Source organism: Chlorocebus sabaeus, chromosome 3, assembly GCF_047675955.1.
Source record: "Chlorocebus sabaeus isolate Y175 chromosome 3, mChlSab1.0.hap1, whole genome shotgun sequence".
NCBI classification, from domain to species: Eukaryota; Metazoa; Chordata; class Mammalia; order Primates; family Cercopithecidae; genus Chlorocebus; species Chlorocebus sabaeus.
In genome coordinates this window covers 84,303,941-84,323,807 of record NC_132906.1, presented here as the reverse complement: position 1 = coordinate 84,323,807, position 19,867 = coordinate 84,303,941, and the positions used below count along the sequence as shown (strand labels likewise).

General features: G+C 41.1%; 1 protein-coding gene across 1 annotated transcript in view; it reads left to right on the top strand.

Annotated features, from left to right (window-relative positions):
* Nucleotides 1-6,234: 6,234 nt before the first annotated feature.
* Nucleotides 6,235-19,867, top strand: part of FGF14 (fibroblast growth factor 14) — a 675,122-nt gene continuing 661,489 nt past the window's right edge. Inside the window, exon 1 of the mRNA XM_007960815.3 lies at nt 6,235-7,593. Within this exon, the coding sequence (XP_007959006.1) occupies nt 7,386-7,593 (208 nt within the window). The 5' untranslated portion in view covers nt 6,235-7,385. The remainder of the gene's footprint in view (nt 7,594-19,867) is intronic.

Below are 19,867 nucleotides of genomic sequence, written 5' to 3'. Positions count from 1 at the left end.
AGCGGATACATTTATCCAAAACCCCTGTTGTATCTGTTCAGCCCTGTCTTGGCTTGATTTTCCTTAGAGGACAGATTCTGGTGCAAATAATTTACTTGGGAGGGAATAGAGCAGGTGAGTCGGGAGTGGATCTAGGGAAAGGGTGGAAGCCAATAGTGTGGTGATAAGCCAACTACTCCAGGGGAAGACCGTGTCTTTATCCCACAGGAAAACTGTGGATGGATATAAAACACATGATTCATCATTATCCCTCCCAAGAGGCAATGGAGCTGGAATATTTAGTGATGGAGAAATTCTCCTAGGGAGTGTTAATCCCCAGTCTTTTCTTTGAGTGCCTAGATAAAGGGCCTTCTGTGGTTTGAATAAAAACCCCCAGAGATCAAATGAGATCAGGTGCATTCAGGGTGGTATGGCAGTCAAAGCAATTGCAACAAAAAACTGACAAATGGGACTTAATTAAGCAAAAGAACTCCTGCACAACAAAAGAAACAACCAACAGAATAAATAGACAACCTACAGGAGGGGAAAAAATATTTGCAAAGTGTATCCGACAAAGGACTAATATCCAGAATTATAAGGAACTTAAATCAACAAGAAAAAAGACAAATAACCCCATTAAAAAGTGAGCAAAGGACATAACAGATACTTCTCAAAAAAAGACATAGCAGCCAACAAATGTAAGAAAAAACGCTCAACATCACTAATCATCAGAGAAATGCAAATTAAAGCCATAATGAGATACCATCTCACACTAGTCAGAATGGCTATAATTAAAAAGTAAAAAATGGCTGGGCTCAGTGGCTCATGCCTGTAATCCCAGCACTTTGTGAGGCCAATGCAGGTGGATCACGAGGTCAGGAGATCAAGACTATCCTTGCCGACAATGATGAAACCCTGTCTATACTAAAAATACAAAAATTAGCTGGGTGTGGTGGCACGTGCCTGTAATGCCAGCTACTCGGGAGGCTGAGGCACGAGAATCGCTTGTACCCAGGAGGCAGAGGTTGCGGTGAGCCAAGATTGTGCCACTGCACTCCAGCCTGGTGACAGAGCGAGACTCCATCTCAAAAAAAAAAGAAAAAAAAAAAAAGTAAAAAAATAAATGTTGGAGAGGGTGTGGAGAAAAGGGAGCACTTATACACTGTTGATGGGAATGTAAATTCATTCAACTCCTATGGAAAACATTTTGGAGATTCCTCAAATAACTAAAACTACCATTCAACCCAGCAATTCCATTAGCGGGCGTATACCCAAAGGAAAAGAAATTGTTTTATCAAGAATACACCTATACTCTTATGTTTATTATGGCACTCTTCACAATAGCAAAGTCATGGAGTCATGGAATCAACATAAATGTTCATCAACGGTGGATTGGATAAAGAAAATGTGGGACATATACACCATGAAGTACTATGAAGCTATAAAAAAGAATGAAGTTGTGTCCTTTGCAGCAATATGGATGCAACCGGAGGCCATTATCCGAAGCGAATTAATGCAAGAACAGAAAACCAAATACTGCATATTCTCACTTGTAAGTGGGAGCTAAAAAAACGGGTGCACATGGACATAAAAATGGGATCAACAGACACTAGGGACTCCAAAAGAAGGGATGGAAAGAGAAAGGGGTCCAAGGGCTGAAAAACTACCTATTGGGTATGATGGGCACTATTTGGGTGATGGGTTCACTAGAAGCCCAAATCCCAGCATCACACAATATACCCATGTCACAGACCTGCACATGTACTCCTGAATCTGAAAAAAAAAAATGAAGAAATCTCAAGCTCAGAGATAGACATACTGGCAGTTAGAGGTGACTCAATGCTGCTCACATGGAAGAGCTGAAGCTGAGGAGTCTAAAAGCTTTTGCAGGCAGGAAAGCTTCTTGCAGACAGAGAGAAAAGAAGGGGCTGGGCCCCTTAAATTGTTTCTCCTTCACTGAGAAGTTGGGAGGGGAAGAGAGATGAACTCAAGTTACCTTCCCAGACTGTACCCTCCAGGAGAGAGGAGCAGAGGTTTTTTACATCATGGGTAAATGTAGAAACATGGGGAGAGGAAGAACAGGTACTAACGAGTAGTATAGAGATGTGAAATTTAGAATTATTCCTTAAAAGGTGAAGATAATTGTTAGCAACAAAAATAGAGAAGGAACATGTGTGCAAACAACATAGCTTCATTTTTTTGAAAAAGGTTTACAAGGTAAATATAGTCACTGAAGTCCTTATATATACATTGGTCTTTTTTTTTTCTATCTCTAGTCCCTTGATGACCAACTCTTTCAATCACTTTGCCCTTCTACTTCTTTCAGTGATCAAAGCTTTTTTGTCATGGTCATAGGCTCTAAACTGCCATAGGTTATATTTGATGAGCAGGGAGCAGGGCAGAGAAGGAGGCAGGAAAAGTAAAACCTGACAGTGGGATGTTTGCACAAGCGCTGGAAATAAGCAAGGGTGGTTTGCAAGAGGCAACTAAGAGATGAGTAGCTGCTGTAGTGAATGGAAAAGAGAGTGGCAGACTGTGGATAAAGCCATAGGTATATGTTATGTACTTAAGTTCTTTATTCTTTTAAAATAAATAACTAACCCAAATATAAGTGTGTTGTTATTAACACAAGGCCAGCCCATAAGATAGTAGAGAGAATAAGCTGCTGTAACAAATTCACACAAAAACACGTGGTCTGCTATGCATGATTATGTTCCTCCACATCCAGATGTTAAAACTGAATGCCCAATGTGATAGTATTGAGAGGTGGGCCCTGTTGGAGGTGACTAAATCAGGAGGGTGGATTTCTCATGAATAGAGTTTGTGTCCTTATAAAAGAGACCCAGGGGAACTTGTTGTCCCCTGCCACCATGTGAGGTGAGGACACAGCTAGAAGTCACTGTATATAGGAAGCAAGCCCACACCAGACAGTGCTGGCGCCTTGATCTTAGTAGACCTCCTGCCTCCAGAACTGTGAGAAATAAATATGGATTGTTAATAAGTTACCCATTTTATGGTGTTTTGTTATGGCAGGGAGAATGAACTAAGACAACCTCAAACAAGATAAAAGTTGCTTTCTTTGTCAACAGGGCAGAACTTGGTGGGCAGGGTAGGTTGGTGGCTCTGTCCAAGGTTCTAGCTTTCTTGAATCTTGGTACTACTCCACTCTTGGTGTGTGTTCCTGTCCATGTGAGTAGTCAAAGCTACTCACACCATTTTCTTTCCGCTACTCACACCATTTTCTTTCCAGCTCACAGGAGGGATGCAAGAGAGATGTGGAAGGCGAGCGGCTTCTTTTGAAGAATATGACCAGGGAAGTTGAACATGTCACTGCTGCTCACATCTCATTGATCAGAATCTAGTCACATGGCCATAGTTAACTATGATGGGGCTTAAAATTATATTCTCCATCTGAGTACCCATGTGCCTTTCCAAAACTGTAGAGGGGGTGGGGTTCAATACTAAAAGGAAGAGTGCAATAGAAGAGCAAAAATTGGAAGCAAATAGTAAAAGTATGCTGCAATAGTTTTACAGATTTTTGCTGACCAATTTCATGGAAGTTCACATGTCCTACATTAAAATAAAATGCAAATGTGATTGTGTCATGAAATTCTGGTCATTATACTTACTTTTAGAATTGTTTACTATAATATGCCGTAGGTAAGTTTGATTTTTTAAATGAACTTGTTTGTGAGAACTGGGTTTATTTTTAGCCTTATGAAAACAGTCTTACAGATTTTTTCTCCCATATACTATGAATTTTACTATCAATTCTTACAGTCCCAGATTTTTAAATCCTATTTCTACTTACATGCATTTCAAAACTTGCATTTTCCCCCATAGTTTTCATTTTTGTCATCTAATATTGATTTGAATGTAGCATGGCAAAGGGTAAGCAAACATTCTGATATCTTCCAAAACAAACCTTAACTAATTGTCTGGAATTCAGGTCCGCATCATATGTATCTTTGAATCATCCCTGATCTGGAGGCCCCAGAAACGTGGGTTAACTCTCGGACCACCCTTGGTTTTTATTGTATAACTGCAAATCTGGTTCAAGTTCATCACTTAGTATCCAACATGGAGTCTTGTACAGTTATGTTCACGGAGCGGATGCTTAATAAATACTGGTTGAATGACTGAATTGAGCTACTCAGAAAACATCAAAAATTGAGGGTCTTTGGACCAAAAGTAACCTGAATTGGTGTTAGTCATCTTTTCCAGACAAAAACAATTGCTTTTTTTGGGGGGGGTGGTTAATGATGTGAATAGTAGTCTATGTAACCTAAGTAAATAATATATCAATAAATACAGAAAAGAAGTGTAGAAAGAGCAAAATGTTATACATCATAAGAAAGTTTCTCATTCCTTTAAATAGTGTAAAATATGAGAAGCAGCTAACACATTGCTTGGCATAATAGAGTCTCAATAAATAGTAGTCACAGTTAATTGTGTTTTATGTTGTTCCTTAGGTCGCAAGTCAAAGAAGTTTTCCAGCAACACGTAGCAAAGAAAATGCTAGTTTTCTGGCAGTTATTCTTTATTGCAATAGGGAACAAATTCACTGTCACAATGCAGAGAAGAAAGTCAAATTCTGATATTCAAGAAGAGTTGGTTTGAGACATACTGTCTTTATACACACTACCATTTAAGAAGATCCAATAATTATAGAACATTTCTGCAGATTTTACTCTACTTGGGAAATACTCCAGGGAATTCAGAAAGTTTTAACATAGTGTCAGAGCCTGTGAGTTTGGAAGGCCATATTTATATTTCAACTGTTTCTCTGGCATTTGCCCAGTGATAATATATTGGCATATTCTGGAACCCCCTAGGGGACACCAACATGTTATAGAAGCAGCTTATGGTATCTGTCTCTGATTGATATCAAAAATTATTTTCTAATTATTTGGCAATGCTCTTCCATTTTTCCTCTTTCAAAAAAGAATTCCACTTCATTTTTTTTTTTTCAGTCTGTTTCTTCTTAGTAAGTTATTGACATTAAATTCAGGTACTTTTAGTCTTTATTTCTTTACCTCACAAACCTTTTTAGACCATAGTTAAACCTTAGTAATTTTTAAAAGCTGTATGATATGGTCCTTTTGACACATCAAGGCCATCACGATATAGCTTTCCAAGGTCTTAACCTTAATAGGATTTACTGGTTTTAAATTCTTCTATCTTACCTAGAATTGACTGATGTTTCCCAGAAGGTCAGGATATCAATGCTAATTTTAGCATCCTAACTAATAGAAAACTCTAGGAGTGGTGAAGATGATTATTCCATTTTTGTTTTATGACAACTGATAATCAAGGAGTTAGTTGATTTTCTTTAAAATCAACTTTTAAAATCAAATCAGTCTTTTCCATCAAGCTTCAACTATATAAATCTACATCTAAGTTTACATACCATGTAGTAGAGGCAGTAGTGTTAATTTTTTGAAATTATGAAGAAACTTCTAAATATATATGTTTGAATTAGAGTTAAAATTTTTGTGTCAATTTACCTATAAAAATAGGAATAAGCTGGCATAAGTTTAATTCATGTACCCACAGAGAATGGGAGTGGTCAATTTTACTTCTCTAAAATCCTTATCTCAAAAATATGATGAAATGCTAATTTTTAAGTTAATTTTGAGCAGCGGGTATACTGGAGTTTGTTATATTACTTTTGTAATTGTTTGTATTACTTTGCACATTGTATTTTCCTCCAAGTAGAATAAAATAAAATAACACTTTGGTCCAAAATCCTTTGATTTTTCTGGGCAAGTAGGAAGCTGGGTTATATCTTGAGGAAAACAGAAAATTTGCCTGTTTTGTTAGGTTGGGTTAGTGTAGGTGAGATGTACAGATAAGAAGTAAATGAGGGTGAATTTAATATTAGCTCAATTAATGAGTGCAGAAACATGCAAAGAATTAGGGCGTGATTTAAGCAGGGACTTTCTGCACAATTATTTAAAGGTAATGTGTTGTCTCTCTATAAAAGGCATACATTTTCTCATGTATATATGACCCTCCCCACAAAAGTACAGTTTGCCACCTATATTTTAGTGGTTGTCCTTTTTAAGAGGCTGTTTCTGGTAATATCTGTTATATATCTAGTTTATATTTTTCAAACAGCCCCTTAAGTAGGAGTCCAATAATAAGAATTAAAGGAACTTGAGTTTTCCTTAATGTTTTAGATGCATTCTATGCTACTTTTGAAAATGTGAAGGTGGAACTAATTCTGGCTGGGTGGAGAAGTATTAAACCCCTGTTTCTCTTTATTTCCCTCCCTCCTCACCTCCAACCTCCCAACATGCATTTTCTAAGGTTTACTCATTGTAATTTTTAATTTTTACTTTTCAAAATTCACTTTTAACACAAGGTTGTTAGATTGGCTCCAAGAGCAAACAGCAGGCCGGCTGGTGCTTGTCGGAGGAGGGAGAGGGTCGCGCATTGGGTCTGGGTTTAGGGCTGGGGCTGGCTGGGGCTGGAGCTGGCGTGTGGGGAGACTTCAGGAGGGGCCCTAGCAGAGAGACTGCAGTGACACTGCCCTCCCTGGGCTGGTTGAAGCATCTCACTGGTGACGGGTCTGAAAGCACGTGGCTACGTCATGGAAAGCCAGTCTTTTCAATGCAAACTTCAACTCCTCCTCCTCCTCCCTCTAATGCCTGTAACTCACATCCGAGGCTGGGCGAGGAATCCGGAGGGGAGATTTTCCTCATGCTCACGGTTGTTGGAAACTGGAAGAGTGAGAGGAAGGAGGAAGGGGATTTGTGGCGCTCTCTACCTACTACAAGACTGACAAGGGGAGGGGGCACCTAAATTTGCATCTTTTCTTCATGGTGATTGAGAACTGCAGGTTCAAACCGATCCCACTGAGCACTGGCGATTGATTATAAAAAAAATCGACACTGGGAGAAGGGAGGCTCTGTCTTCGGCTGTCAGACTCAATCTCGGAGGTGGTATTGGTGTGTGAGTGTGTGTGGTGGGTTTTTTTTTTTTTTTTCTTTTTTTTTCTTTTTTCTTTCTTTCTTTCCTTTTTTTTTTTTTTCCTTCTCTCCTAGGGGCTACACAATGGCAGTCTTCTCTCAGTAAGATGAATCCTGCTTTGCCTTCTGCAGATCCACCCATCCTCATAGCGATCAAGTAAAAAGGCTATGGTTTTCTCTTTGGGGATCTTTTGTGCATTACTGTTCTCCCTGATTAGTTTTGATCTCAGTTGGGATCTCTTTGCTTTTTTGTTTGGTTTCATGCTGAAAAAGGATTTTTTCTCCGACCCTTTGGTAATAATCCGGTGGTGATCGAGGGGGTATAAATCATTCACCCTGGCCGAAAAAAAACAATCACTGAGAAGTCTCAAAGAAATATACCACGTGAGGGGAAAAAACTGGGAGAAGATCCGGAATATTATCGTTTTTCCTATGGTAAAACCGGTGCCCCTCTTCAGGAGAACTGATTTCAAATTATTATTATGCAACCACAAGGATCTCTTCTTTCTCAGGGTGTCTAAGCTGCTGGATTGCTTTTCGCCCAAATCAATGTGGTTTCTTTGGAACATTTTCAGCAAAGGAACGCATATGCTGCAGTGTCTTTGTGGCAAGAGTCTTAAGAAAAACAAGAACCCAACTGGTAAGCAAAACATGCATCATGTTATGTTTTTCCTCATAATAACCTGTCTGTTGCTCATCGAGCTAGATCTGCAGTTCTGCTATGCAGGAAGGCAGGGGAAACAACAAGGAACCAGGACAGTGTTGCATATAGAGTTGTTGCATGAATAAACAAGTAACAGCTGGATCGGCGTCTACGAACCCCAAAACCATTATCGGCATCCCTTGGCTGTGACACAATCCATCACTAGGAGGGAGGAGGAAACTTTTTTTTTTTTTTTTTAAATGTATTTGGTTGCCTATGTTTGGTGGAATAGTGAAGGGCTCTGGCTTAAGGTTGTACCCCAGGCAGCTGAAGCTTCGGTAGTTGCCAGGAAAAAGAACCCCAAGCTCCCCTGACTTCTGCAGCAGGTTCGGGGGACGTAGCTGGGTTCCGAGAACCTGCTCTAGACTTTCTGATTAGCTTGCACAATATTCGCCACCACGATCACCTTTACCAAAGTACAAGAGGCCCCCTCCCTCGCGGCCCCGCTCCTCCGTCAGCCCCCGCACCCTCCCCCGTCCAGCTCCCGGCGCCCGAGTATTAACTCATTCCCCCGTCTGCCTCTGACACATCCTGCCACTGGGAATACTTGACCAAGGCTTGCGCCTGGAGGGAACTCCAGGCTGAGAAGACAAGCCCAGCCCCTCTAATATTTGTAATTTAATTCCCCCCCTTCAGAAAGCGGTGTCAAAGCCCTGTGTTGGGATCCCACGGGGCAGGGGGTGGGGATGAGCCAGGCCGTGGGTTCCTGCTTTTAAGCCTACTGGTGATCATGCGCCCCGATTCCAACGGGCTCCAACAGGGGAACTTGCAGTACATTACATAAGAAATGCAAATGCATCTGATTTGGGGAGTCGGATCCCAGGGGTTCCCGTCCCCGCGTCTCAGTCTGAGGCGATTGGGGGCGGCCGCGGAGCTGTGGGCGAACCACCCAGGGGGGGCCGGCCGGAGGGCTGCATGGTGGTGGTGGCGGCGCTGGCGAGGAGGCTGGGCGCAGCCTTTCCGGGAACCGCTCACGCTCGCAGCTGGGAGTGTGTGGCGTCCCCTGGCTCCATTCACGGTGGGGAGGGACCTGGGACCGGCTGTTTGTGTCTGGGGTTGTGTTTGAAGCGGGGAGCAGGGAGATCGCCCGTCCCGCAGTGGCGGCCCGGGCCCTGGAAGCTCCTGACACTGGCACTGCGGTGCAGTGGATCATGGCTCTCCACGGCCTCCCTGACACCCTGGGCTCTGCTGGGGCCGCACTGGCACCCAGAGCCCCGGCGAGTGGGGCAGCAAGTGGCTGGTGCTCTCCAGTCTCCGAACCTTGCCAATGCAATGTAGCTGGGGTGGCGCGCTCCGAGGGGAGGGGGCTGCCGCCTGTGGGTGCAGCGGGAGGCAGAGGAGGAGGAGGTGTGGGTGGGCGGGGACGGAGGCGGTGGGTGTGGAGGCTGAGACAGCTTGCGGCCACCATTCCTGCAGCAAAGGAGAAACTACGAGTTGTTACACAGTTCAAAAGGGCAGAGGCTTCTGTGCTGGGGTCGAGAAGGTTGCCCCCACTTGGTACTTTGGGGTGGCAATTGAGGCTCTGGTAGTAGCCTCTGGATGCTCCTTGGACTCAGTGCTGCAGTGAAGCTCTGGGCTCTGCCCTGAGTCCTCCTCCCTGTGTTCTAGTTCTTACACCCTTTCTATTCACCCCCTCTGTTTCCTCCTCCTCCGTCCTTTTACCCTTCTTTCTTCTTAACTCCTCAGCTTTTAGCAACTCTGAAACGACACACCAACCTGAGAATTGCCCAAGGGGAAAACAGTGTTGTCATCTTTTATGTCTAATTCAGCTATGAAGTGTACCCCAAGATGTACTCCAAACCCCCCACATCAAACCTAAAACTTGCTGATGCTTGCTTCATACAAAACCAACTTACATCTGCAACACTAATCTCACAGTCTAATACGAAGCCCCCTTTTGCAAGACTTCTCAAAGTGAGACGGACCAAGGGCTGCAGTGGGAAGGGGAGGGGTGTGACTGCTTTATACTGTAAAAAACAGTGGTCTTTTGAATCCTTCTTGTGTCCTTCTGTGAAAAGATTTAACGCTCTTCTGAGAAAGGAATACTGTAAAAACATTTTTTTATTTAGATGTGACCGTTTGTCTTAGGGACCTTGAAGTCAGTCCTTCCATAGAACTGGAGAGTGGGAAATAATTTAGCACAGAACAGTAAGTTTCTTTGTAGGCCTTTATAATTTTTTTTGTATACAATTTTACCAGAAACACTAAATTTCTCCCTATACACAATTCACAATCTTTTTATTACACTTCCTCCATCCCACCCACTTTCATCTCTCTGGAATAGTTTTTCCCCCCTTCCAAGGCATTTTTGGAAACTGTCGAACAAATGACTATTTTTAGAGCAATGTATTTTGCACCTTATGAATGCTAAAGTATTTTGGTATGAATTGATGGGTTAACACAAAGTGTATCTAAGAACATTACCAACTATTCTAACAGGATAATTTAGTCTTAGATATCCAGGGATATGAGTTCCAACCTGGGAGTTAGAGCATTTAGTATATATATATATAATATATATATAATATATATATATAATATATATATAATATATATATAATATATATATATTTAAATGGGACATTAATGTGCCACATTATTTATCTTACCTTCTAAAAGTTTTAGTCTGTTAAGCTTGAATCAAACCCATGCCAAGCCATTCCCTTTCAGTATTATACTTGGTGAGTTCCATTCTCCTGCTATTAACATGAAGCCTAAAATCTTTTGCAGGTTTTTGATCCCAAAATAGCAGTAGAACTAAAAAGTTAATTGGGTAATTAAAATGAAACAAACACTAAAATTCTTTTAACTGTTACAGCCGAAAGAAACAGATTGACTACTACCTATTATGTTATGTTAAATTTAAAAAGAGGACAATTAACTGGTTTCAAACTAAGAAACTTGGGAGAATACTGCCAAATACCAGTGAATTTGGTATAAAGCACCTATTATTATTTCAGAGATAAATATTAGGTTAATTTTGCTTCCTACGTCTTTGGAAGTTATGAAATAATTTACTGATTATTTCCAATTCTTTACACTGTCAACAAGTGTAGGTAGTTTGGTCAAGGGTTCGTGGAATTTCAGAGCACTGCTATATAATCTAGTTGGTGTGAAAATAAGCAGATAATAGAGTTATGAATTTAAGGACAAAGTTATTCATCTACCCAAAAGATATTAATTAGCTCATTATTAATACTTAAATAAGAGGCATTCATTGAATAGTGTTTTGGGCTTATTTTATGTAAAATTTAACTGGAAGAGAACATGCAAAATGTGTTTGCACAATACATGCTTTTTAAAATAAATTCCAATAGCTTAAAAGTCCTGGATATAAAGTAAATTTGCTATCTTCATAAAAACACCCAGTCTAACAACTATTATCAGAGAACACACACACACACACACACACACACACACACTTAAATGTCCTACTTTCTTAGCAGAGCAACAGCTATGCATTTAGAATAAATGTTACCTGCTTCAGCTTTCACTGTATGAGTCATGCAAGGTGACTGTATTTTAGGCAAATCATTAAATAGGGAATACTAAGTCCAAGGCATTTATTTTGCCTGAAGGAGGCTTCATAGCTTTCTTTAAACCAGTATGATAGTTTGGATTGACCAATGTATATAATAGGCCCATTCTGGAAATAATCTAGGTCACTGCACTTTAAGCCAAGGGTACTAAGGAAAGAAGTGTGGTTGAAAAAAGAAAATCCACAATAAAGATAAATACTAAGGTCATGTCATTGCTGTCTCTTCAGACACATAATGTAAAACAAGCAAAGGAAGCCACAGACCCTCACATAGATACAGCCACTCAACCATACACAGGATATACCCAAACTTCCATGGCTTGGTAGGATTTTAGAAAACACAGATTTTAAGATAAATCATAATCTAAGAGGATTTTATTGAGTACAAATGTCAGTGCCAAGTGTTAGTACGAAGCAGATGCCCTAGACCTAGTTCTGCACAGCACACTGAGAACATTCCATCAATTCTCTTTTTCTGAACTCAGTCTCCCGCTCTGTCATATAACTTCGACATGGAACACGCAGGGCTTGGTGGGACCAATGATTACGTCCTATTTCCTACTTGTCTGGCTGCCTTTCAGCTCTGCTTTTGCCTTTCACTAAGCTGTTTTAGGTGCCAAAACACCTGGTATGCCACTGTTACTCATTTAAATAGACGTTATTTTTAAAAGCTACTTGCTTTACATCTAGGGCTGTCATGGTGTTTGGAAGTGAGAAAATACGAAGAAAGGGAAGAAGAGTGAGCACTTTTTACTCCTCCTCCTTCTCAGTCTACCGACTCATTCTAGGTTCCAATAGAACCGGGTGAGCCACAAATGGGCCACAACCTCTGCATGTCTAAACACTGAGTATATTTCAAATGAAAACATCAAATTCAGACTGCGTGGCTGGAACACCAAACAGATGTAAGTTTCTTCTAACACGCTTGGCTTTAGAGTGGGATTCAATGTAGTATGAGTTGGCCTTGGACTCCATCCAGGAAGCTTCAGTTACTGAGGTAACAAAATGGGTTTTGTAGAGCAGTGCCACTCCATGAACCAAAGGATGGCATTTTAGGTAGGCTCCCGAGTACTGCCTTGTTGGGAGAGTAGATTTTTCTTTTTTGAAATGTATATCCCAGTTAATAAGTGTAAAATTCAATGCATGATAATCTAAACTTAGTTTTACCAATGAAGATGACTTTGGCTGTACAACTTGTTCTAATTGTAGACAGCATCCATAACTGAGAAAATTTGTTCAAATGATGCATTGCTTTCTGAAGGTGCTAAAGCTAATTCTATACTATACTTCACATTTCCTACAATGAACCATTCCTTTAAAATGTTTGAACCCAGTCTTCCATGTTTTAGCAACACAAACATTGGAGACTTTTGTGAAGTGTTTTTATACATATGGTAACAAGGACAACAACCAATGTTTTCACTCCTTTGCACATTTTGGCATCATACCTCACTCAAATTGACTCATACGCTTTCTATAAATACCACGTAGATGTCTCAAAATGGAAGCATTTATTCAAAATAGTTTCTTTTGCCTTAAGGGGAAACAGTTGGGATGTTTGAACAGTCTAACAGGAGTTCTTCTATTCAGTGTCAAGTCATTGCACCGTGCCTACATTTTTAATAAAATCTTTGAGCCCAACTCGGTATTACTCCAGGAGGGATTGTGGGACAGGGAAACGCCTATTTACACGTCCGCCTGCTCAGTGCCACAGTCTGTGTGGTCTTCCTTAAGAGTTGTGTACCAGGTACAAGGTTTAGTTATGTGTTGAACCTGGGTACTGAAGGGCATGGAGTTTTCTGAGGGAGACTTATTAGTTCCCCGGATACCTCTAGAGATGCAAGAGCTCTTTTGTATCAGGACCAGCGATGCTTTCCCTGTGTAGTTCTCTAGTTGCCACTGTTTGTTTTTTTTACTTTGGTCAGAATGTAAAAGGTAAGATGATGAAGGGAAGGGAACAAAAGCAGAGATTCTTAGGGACTTCCTAAACGTGAAGGCAAAAAGGAGGAATGTCGCAGACATGTTTTATAGGGAAGAGTGAAGTTCTTGTTTGATTCATCTGTTAACATCATGTAAGAAAGTCACCCAACAACTGCTGGGCACCACTGCCTTTGTCATTGTCTCTTGACAAAAATTCTGTTGATGACACATGGTAGGTTTTCAATACATTTTAATAAAACTAATAGTGAAAAATAGGTATCTCTAGGATAGTGAACTATGGGACTACAACAGGCAGGACTATACATTTTACTTGGTTAAATTCGCTTAATGCTTACTCCTTCCCCAAAGGGCCAAAAATTTGGCTACTAAATAAAGAAAAAAGCTGTTAGTGGCTCCTTATCCGCCACGATAGGGTGCTCTGAAATCCGGTCCTGCAGATGTTCCCTTGGCCCATATTTTATAGCTTCCTTCTCAGTCTCAAGGCCTGTAGTCTACTGTTCACACTTGAGCCTCTCGTAAAATACACAAGCTCAAAAGCTCATGGCGTTCTCCCCATCTGGCATTCTCGGCCTTAAAATAGCAAACGTTAGGGCACCATTAGGTTCATAGTTGCCAGACCCTTCATTTTCTTTTTTAATCTTTAATTTTCTTCTTAACCAGGAAGACATTCCGCAAAGAATAAACTGTTCCTCTTTTGAGCTCCTTTCTCTGAAGATGGTAACTGGAACTCTCATTTGTAAAGAACCTCGAGTTACAGTTGCTTTGGAAGGAGTTTCTCGCTTAGTATTTTGTTCTTTCGCAGTTTGAAAAGCAGTCATCTTCCAACTTCGCGGCTCCCTGCACTCGCGCCCACCACCCTGATCTATTTGGCCTCCTCCTTTTTGGAGCCACTTTAAAAGGTGCAGGGTGCTGGGCTGCTGTGGCCTCGGGCTGAGAGGCGGGGAGTTGGTGTCAGGGACCAGAAAGTTTGGCAGAAGCCACGGCTCTGGGCCCAGGCCCCGGGCTTCTAGAGAAGCGTGTCATTATTTGTTTTCTGCAAAGCCACGAGCGGGCCCACGCTGCAGCTCTGTCTCCAGGCGTGGAGCCCCTCGGTAATCTGAAGCTGAAGCTGGGTTCCGAGTCTGGACTGCTTAGGTTCTGAAGAGGTGGGAGCCCAACGGGCCAGGCACGGGCTTCCTCCTGGCTTTTTGGCCCAGAGTCCCTGCTCCTGCCGCCGCTGCCCTCTGCTCACGGGGACGGCCCCTCACTGCGCTCCCAGCCTCGGCTCGCTGGGGGCTCCGCTACGCAATGCGGCGGAAGCGGCCCGTTGGAGCCGCCGTAGCGCGGGAAGTTTCCGTTGCCACGGAGATGACCTCTGACCCTAGGGCGTCTCTGGGATCCGGCATCCGGTGCTGTTGTTGCTATGGAAACCATGGTTGCCGGAAGCCGCCCCACAGGTGCAACTTGGTGCGCGGGTCGGGGCTAGGGCTCATGCTCTGGTCGAGATGGTCGCTCTTCCATGGTGGCCGGGGACCGGGCAGTGAGCGGCTGGCTCTGTCGCCCGCGGGGCGCGCGTTTGCCTGTCACTCCCCAGGCGTTGACGCGAGGGCACTCCGTGTGCACTGCTGGACCTGAGGGACGGGAAAGCCACAGGTGGCTGCCTCGGCCCGCCCGGTCTCGCCTTGCGCTAGCGACCGCTAGCTCTGGACCCGAGACCGATCTGTAGGAAAGGGAAAGGAGCTGACGTTGCTGGGGATGCTGTCCAAGCTCAGGACTGGGAGAGAATGAGCCGAATTCTGGTCTCAGCTTCCCTGCTAGGTACTGAGAGACCCTGGGCAGGTCCTGAAGTTTTCTGGGCTTCAGTCCCCTCGGCTACTATGAGAAGGATATTGATTAGAATAATCCCAGATCAGCCCCAACTGTAATATTCTAGGTTCCTATGACGTTCACACCCAGTCCTGATTGTAAGTGAACTTCCCTCACCCCTTCCCTGTATCTCTCTCGGACTATGTTGACTATATATTTAGATTGTACTCTAAATTCAGAGACTATCAGAGATAGAGGGTGACCTTAGCTATCACGAACTACCTGTTCCTTTTACAGGTGTGGCAACTCCTTCCCAGTGGAGGAAGCGACTGCTCCAAGAGCCAGTTTTGGAATTGTAGGCACAAACACAGGTAGAAGCTTTGAGCCTTGGGTGAAGAAACACATATTTTACTGGTGACACTAGGAAGAACTCCTCATGCGCTTCATAGAATTGTGTGGTTGGTGCTGAAATAGATGGCATTCCATTTATCCATTATATTCCCCAGACACCTTTTCCTTAGAGAGTTTTAAGATTTTTGGGGTAGGGGAGGGTGTCTTCACTAGTTTGTTTTTCTTTCTCTCATTTCCATGCTATTGGGAAAAATCTCTTAAATCTTTTCTGTAAACCTCATTTGTAAATTAAGAAGTTGAAAAAGATTATTTTCAGAGTTTATTACAACTCTGAAATTTATGAAGTATTTATTTTAGGTCCATATGCTTTTTATCACTTTGTCAGTAACTACAATCTCAAAACAAAACAAAACAAAACAAAAAAAACCTAACACTTAAAAAGTGCTACTGTGTTTGAACTGTTGATGCTGGAGAGACGGGTGAGGAAGAGTTCTTCTTTCAAGGAATTGGCAGGAAAGACAAAAGACAGGATCAATTATGATGTGGTGAACAATTCTGTGTAGGTGGATGAAGGTGCTATAGGGCCGAGGAAGAGGGCCATGGAAAGGTTTCTGGAGGGAATAAAACTCAGACTGAGTCATGAAGAATGACTAAGAGTTAGCCACGTGGGAAAGGCACTGGTTAGGCTGTCAAGGAAGAGAAAAAAGCATACTTTAAGCTTTGGGGGCGTCGAAGATTGTGGTGCAGACCGAGAATATCAAGTACAACTGAGAAATAGAGGGTGTTTGCAGGGAGTGGCGGGTAGTGAGTGGGGTTGCAAGGTAGTGAGGCACAGATCGTGAGCTCTCTTCTGTGACATGATCGGATCTACCCTTTAGACAACCATTATGACCACAGCGTGGAAAACAGCTCTGGGTTGGGCAGGGTTGAAGGTGGAAAGACCAGGGAGGAAGAGCAGTGAGCAGTGGTGAGAGGTCCAGAATAAGGCAGTGACAGGCACTAGAGAGGAAGTGAAGTCCATCCGTCTTAGTGGCCAGTTTGAATTTTGGAAGGAAGTTGAAGGAGGAGTCTGGAATTTTCTGATTACAGGTTTTTGATTTGGACAGTTCTGTTGAGCTAGTCTTCTGGCCGGTTGCCAACAGAGCACTTCCATCTCCTTGAGACATGGTTGGCTGTCTTCTGACTGTTTATGCTGAGGGGCCGAGGTATCTTTTAACAGCAAGTAGGAGACTTAGATAAACTTCTCTTTCTAGATTAAAATTTAAATGGACAGTTCTGGGAGAGTTGCTGTGGGATAAAAAGTTCATTTTGATTTCAAACCCGAAAATCCTTAGAACTGGGAAAAAATGTTTCACAGTAAAGATAAGCCAAAATGATTTTAAAAAAATGATTATATACAATTCTTTGTCAATAACAGATGTTTTTATGGACACAATACTTTGTTTAGTTTGAGGAGTCAAGTAGTGCAGTTAAAAGCCAAGTTTTCAGGTTAACTATTCAGGTCTGGCAAGAAAAGAGAAGGAAGTGTGCACTTTATTGAATTTACATATGTAAATGTGCGCACCTGCTTTTTTAGATAAGAATGAATGTAGTTGCACTTAAAATTCCTTTTTTTTCCTTCTGTAACATTTTGTTGTCTGCGCAATAATAGTGGATCACTAAAGTGTGTGGTAACCTTATCTGTAATGCTGCATCTTAAAGGTATAGCTTGGGAGGGATTGTAATATCTTTTCTTTCCACTTCCTGTGTGGAGCACATGGTATAACATTGTACTTTAAAAAATAAGAAATGCAAACATAAGAAGGCTTAAAGACTAAAAGAAAAATAATATCTCATAATTGTAGTCCTTTTTGTTTCAACAGCCACTTATTTGTAGTCTGAAACTCATCTTCTTTAGTCGTATTACTGCTGTATACCAGGTGTTGTAACTTTTAAGCAGAGAAAGTACCCTGTCTGCTAGGAGACCTGAGTCAGTTTTCTATGTAAACACTTCGTTGTAACCATCATTTGGCCTTAGCATTTTATCGTTGGGACACATTGAAAGCAGTAACACAATATGCTCTTTCCTCCTTCATTGCTAAATGACTTGATTTGTTTACTGAGAATTGATGTTTTCCATTAACCTGATTATTTGTTCTTGTACCTTTAAAAAATTTTTCAACTGACATAACAATGAACATACCTCACATCTCAGACAAATAATAATGACTGTTAAATATTGGACATACTTCTAATGAGATCAATACTAAATGTTAGAGATATTTTAATGATGCAGTTAAGAAATTTGATACGGGATAAAAATTTTACGTCATTATTGCTTAGTATTATCTCTTTTTTAGTTTCCTTTTAAAATGTTGGGAATAATTTTAAAGAGCACAGTGCTGAGGCCATTCTGGCACATGTGTGGCAGACGTGCCTCTGTATAGGGGATACTAACCGTGACATGAATGCTATAGATAGTATGTGCTCTGATATGCAGCCATAAAGTTTGCCCACTTTTCCAGACCACTTTGTTGTAGCAAAGTGCTTTTCCAGCACTGGTATTTCTTCCCTTTGTCTCCTTCTCCCTGTATTTGTACTATCCGATTCTAGATTTTGTCCTTTTACATATTTTTTAGTCATGTTTTTCAAAAATTTTGTCATCAACTTACTCTTCAGGCAGGATCAGGATTAGTATTCAGTTGGATTTACGTTCATTACGTTAGGAAAATAGACCCAAAATAATAAAATGGTTGTCGGAGAGTAAATGAGAAACATCTGTCTGAACTTGAAACATTTACCCAAAGTGATGTTTATTTGACTTAAGTTTTTTCTTTCTGTACTTCAGATTAACATGTACAAGAACCGTGATGTGGCTGTATTGCATTATTTGATTATATAATTAAATGACTTTTAGGGCATTACAAATATCCCACCTAGTTTTCCCATTAACGAATATATATTATACTTACTAGATTTTAAAAATTATGTTACTCTTTTGCTTTAACAGAAATGTCCTGGATTATTTTGAATCCTGTATTATTATTAGTTGATAACAACTAATATTTAGAGAATGCTTTTATATACTAGGCACTCTACCAATACTATCTAATTTCATCTTTAAAATCACAGATAGGAAATTCTTTTATACTTCTGTTAAAAATCGTGAAGCCCAAGCGTGAAAAGATTAAGGAAGTTGCTGGAGAGTACCTAGTTAGTAACTGAAAGATGTGAATATAAAACCAAGTAATCTGACTCCAGAATACATACTCTTAAATCCCTGAATTGCAGCTACCACTCTAGAAAGGATGTTGAACAGAATGCTTGTGAAAGTGATCAGTATTTCTCCTAATGTTTTTGTGAATTATTCTGTCCTGAAACTAAAAGCGACTGTGATCTATTCACTGTTTAGCTACCTAGAATTTTTAATGCTTTCTTATTGAGATATAATTTATATACATTAAAATGCACAGTCTTTATGACTTGATGTATTCTAACAGTTGTGTGCATCATTGTAACCACTACCCTAGTCAAGATATGGAATATTCCTATCACCTCCTCCAAATTTTTTCTTATTTCCGTTCAGTTCCTACCCATCTCCCCTCTGAGAAGCAACCACCATTCTGGTTTATCTCCACTTACTTTGGGTTATATTTGTTATGCAAATATACCTATAGTAGAATTTTATATCATTAAATCATGAAGTCTTCACACTTTTGAGTTTTCCTTTTTCACTCAACGTATTGTTTTGGGGATATGACGTTGCTTGTTAGACATGCAGAATTCAACGTGGTAGCTTCTGTTTTATTTTGTGAACTGGAAACTCCTAACATCTAAAAATTTCAGGAACTACCAAGGGTCTCACAGTTTACCCAGCTTGCTAGTCTGCTGCAGTTACATGATGCTGGCAGAAGACAGCGGACTCCTGGGTCAGAGACAGGGGATTTTTTACTCAGAGCATAGCAGACAGCATGAGCTTCATGTGTTTGTGAGTTCCCCATACGTCCCGAAATCCTTTCAGGGGCAATGCTGAGTGTCCCAGGTGGATGCTTGCTCACAGCGGATTTGTGTCATCGCTCAGTGGTCTGATATGTGGCCATATCAGGAAATTCTCAATCTTTTAAGGGGCTTCTAGCAAAGCTGCCTAATCTTTCTCTGCAGGGAGGTGTTATCTTATTATCCTGGTCAGGAAACAAATCTGTCCTTAACCTGGAGGGAGGCACCATCTCTAGATGACAAGGTGGTTTGTTATGCAAAGATTTTTGCAAAGACAGTCTGGTACAAAAGCTCTTAGAAGACATGCAGAAATGCCATTAGAAAATTCTCATTTAAATCTGTTTCTGCAAGGCAACTCTTTCTTCCTTTTCCATTTCTCTTTGTACTGCCTTGATTACTGCTCTATTGATGTATTACTCTTTAGAAAAATAACTGTTATTTGGAAATTATCTTAAAATCGATCATGAAGTTTTGAGAAGATAGTATACAATATATGATAAACTTATCTGCATTTATTAAGTCATTAATATGTGATATGTGTTAATATTATATGTTAGTTACTGGGGGAGATTTAAAACATTCTATAATGGTTTGGTCTTTGACCCATAAGTAATAAAACTA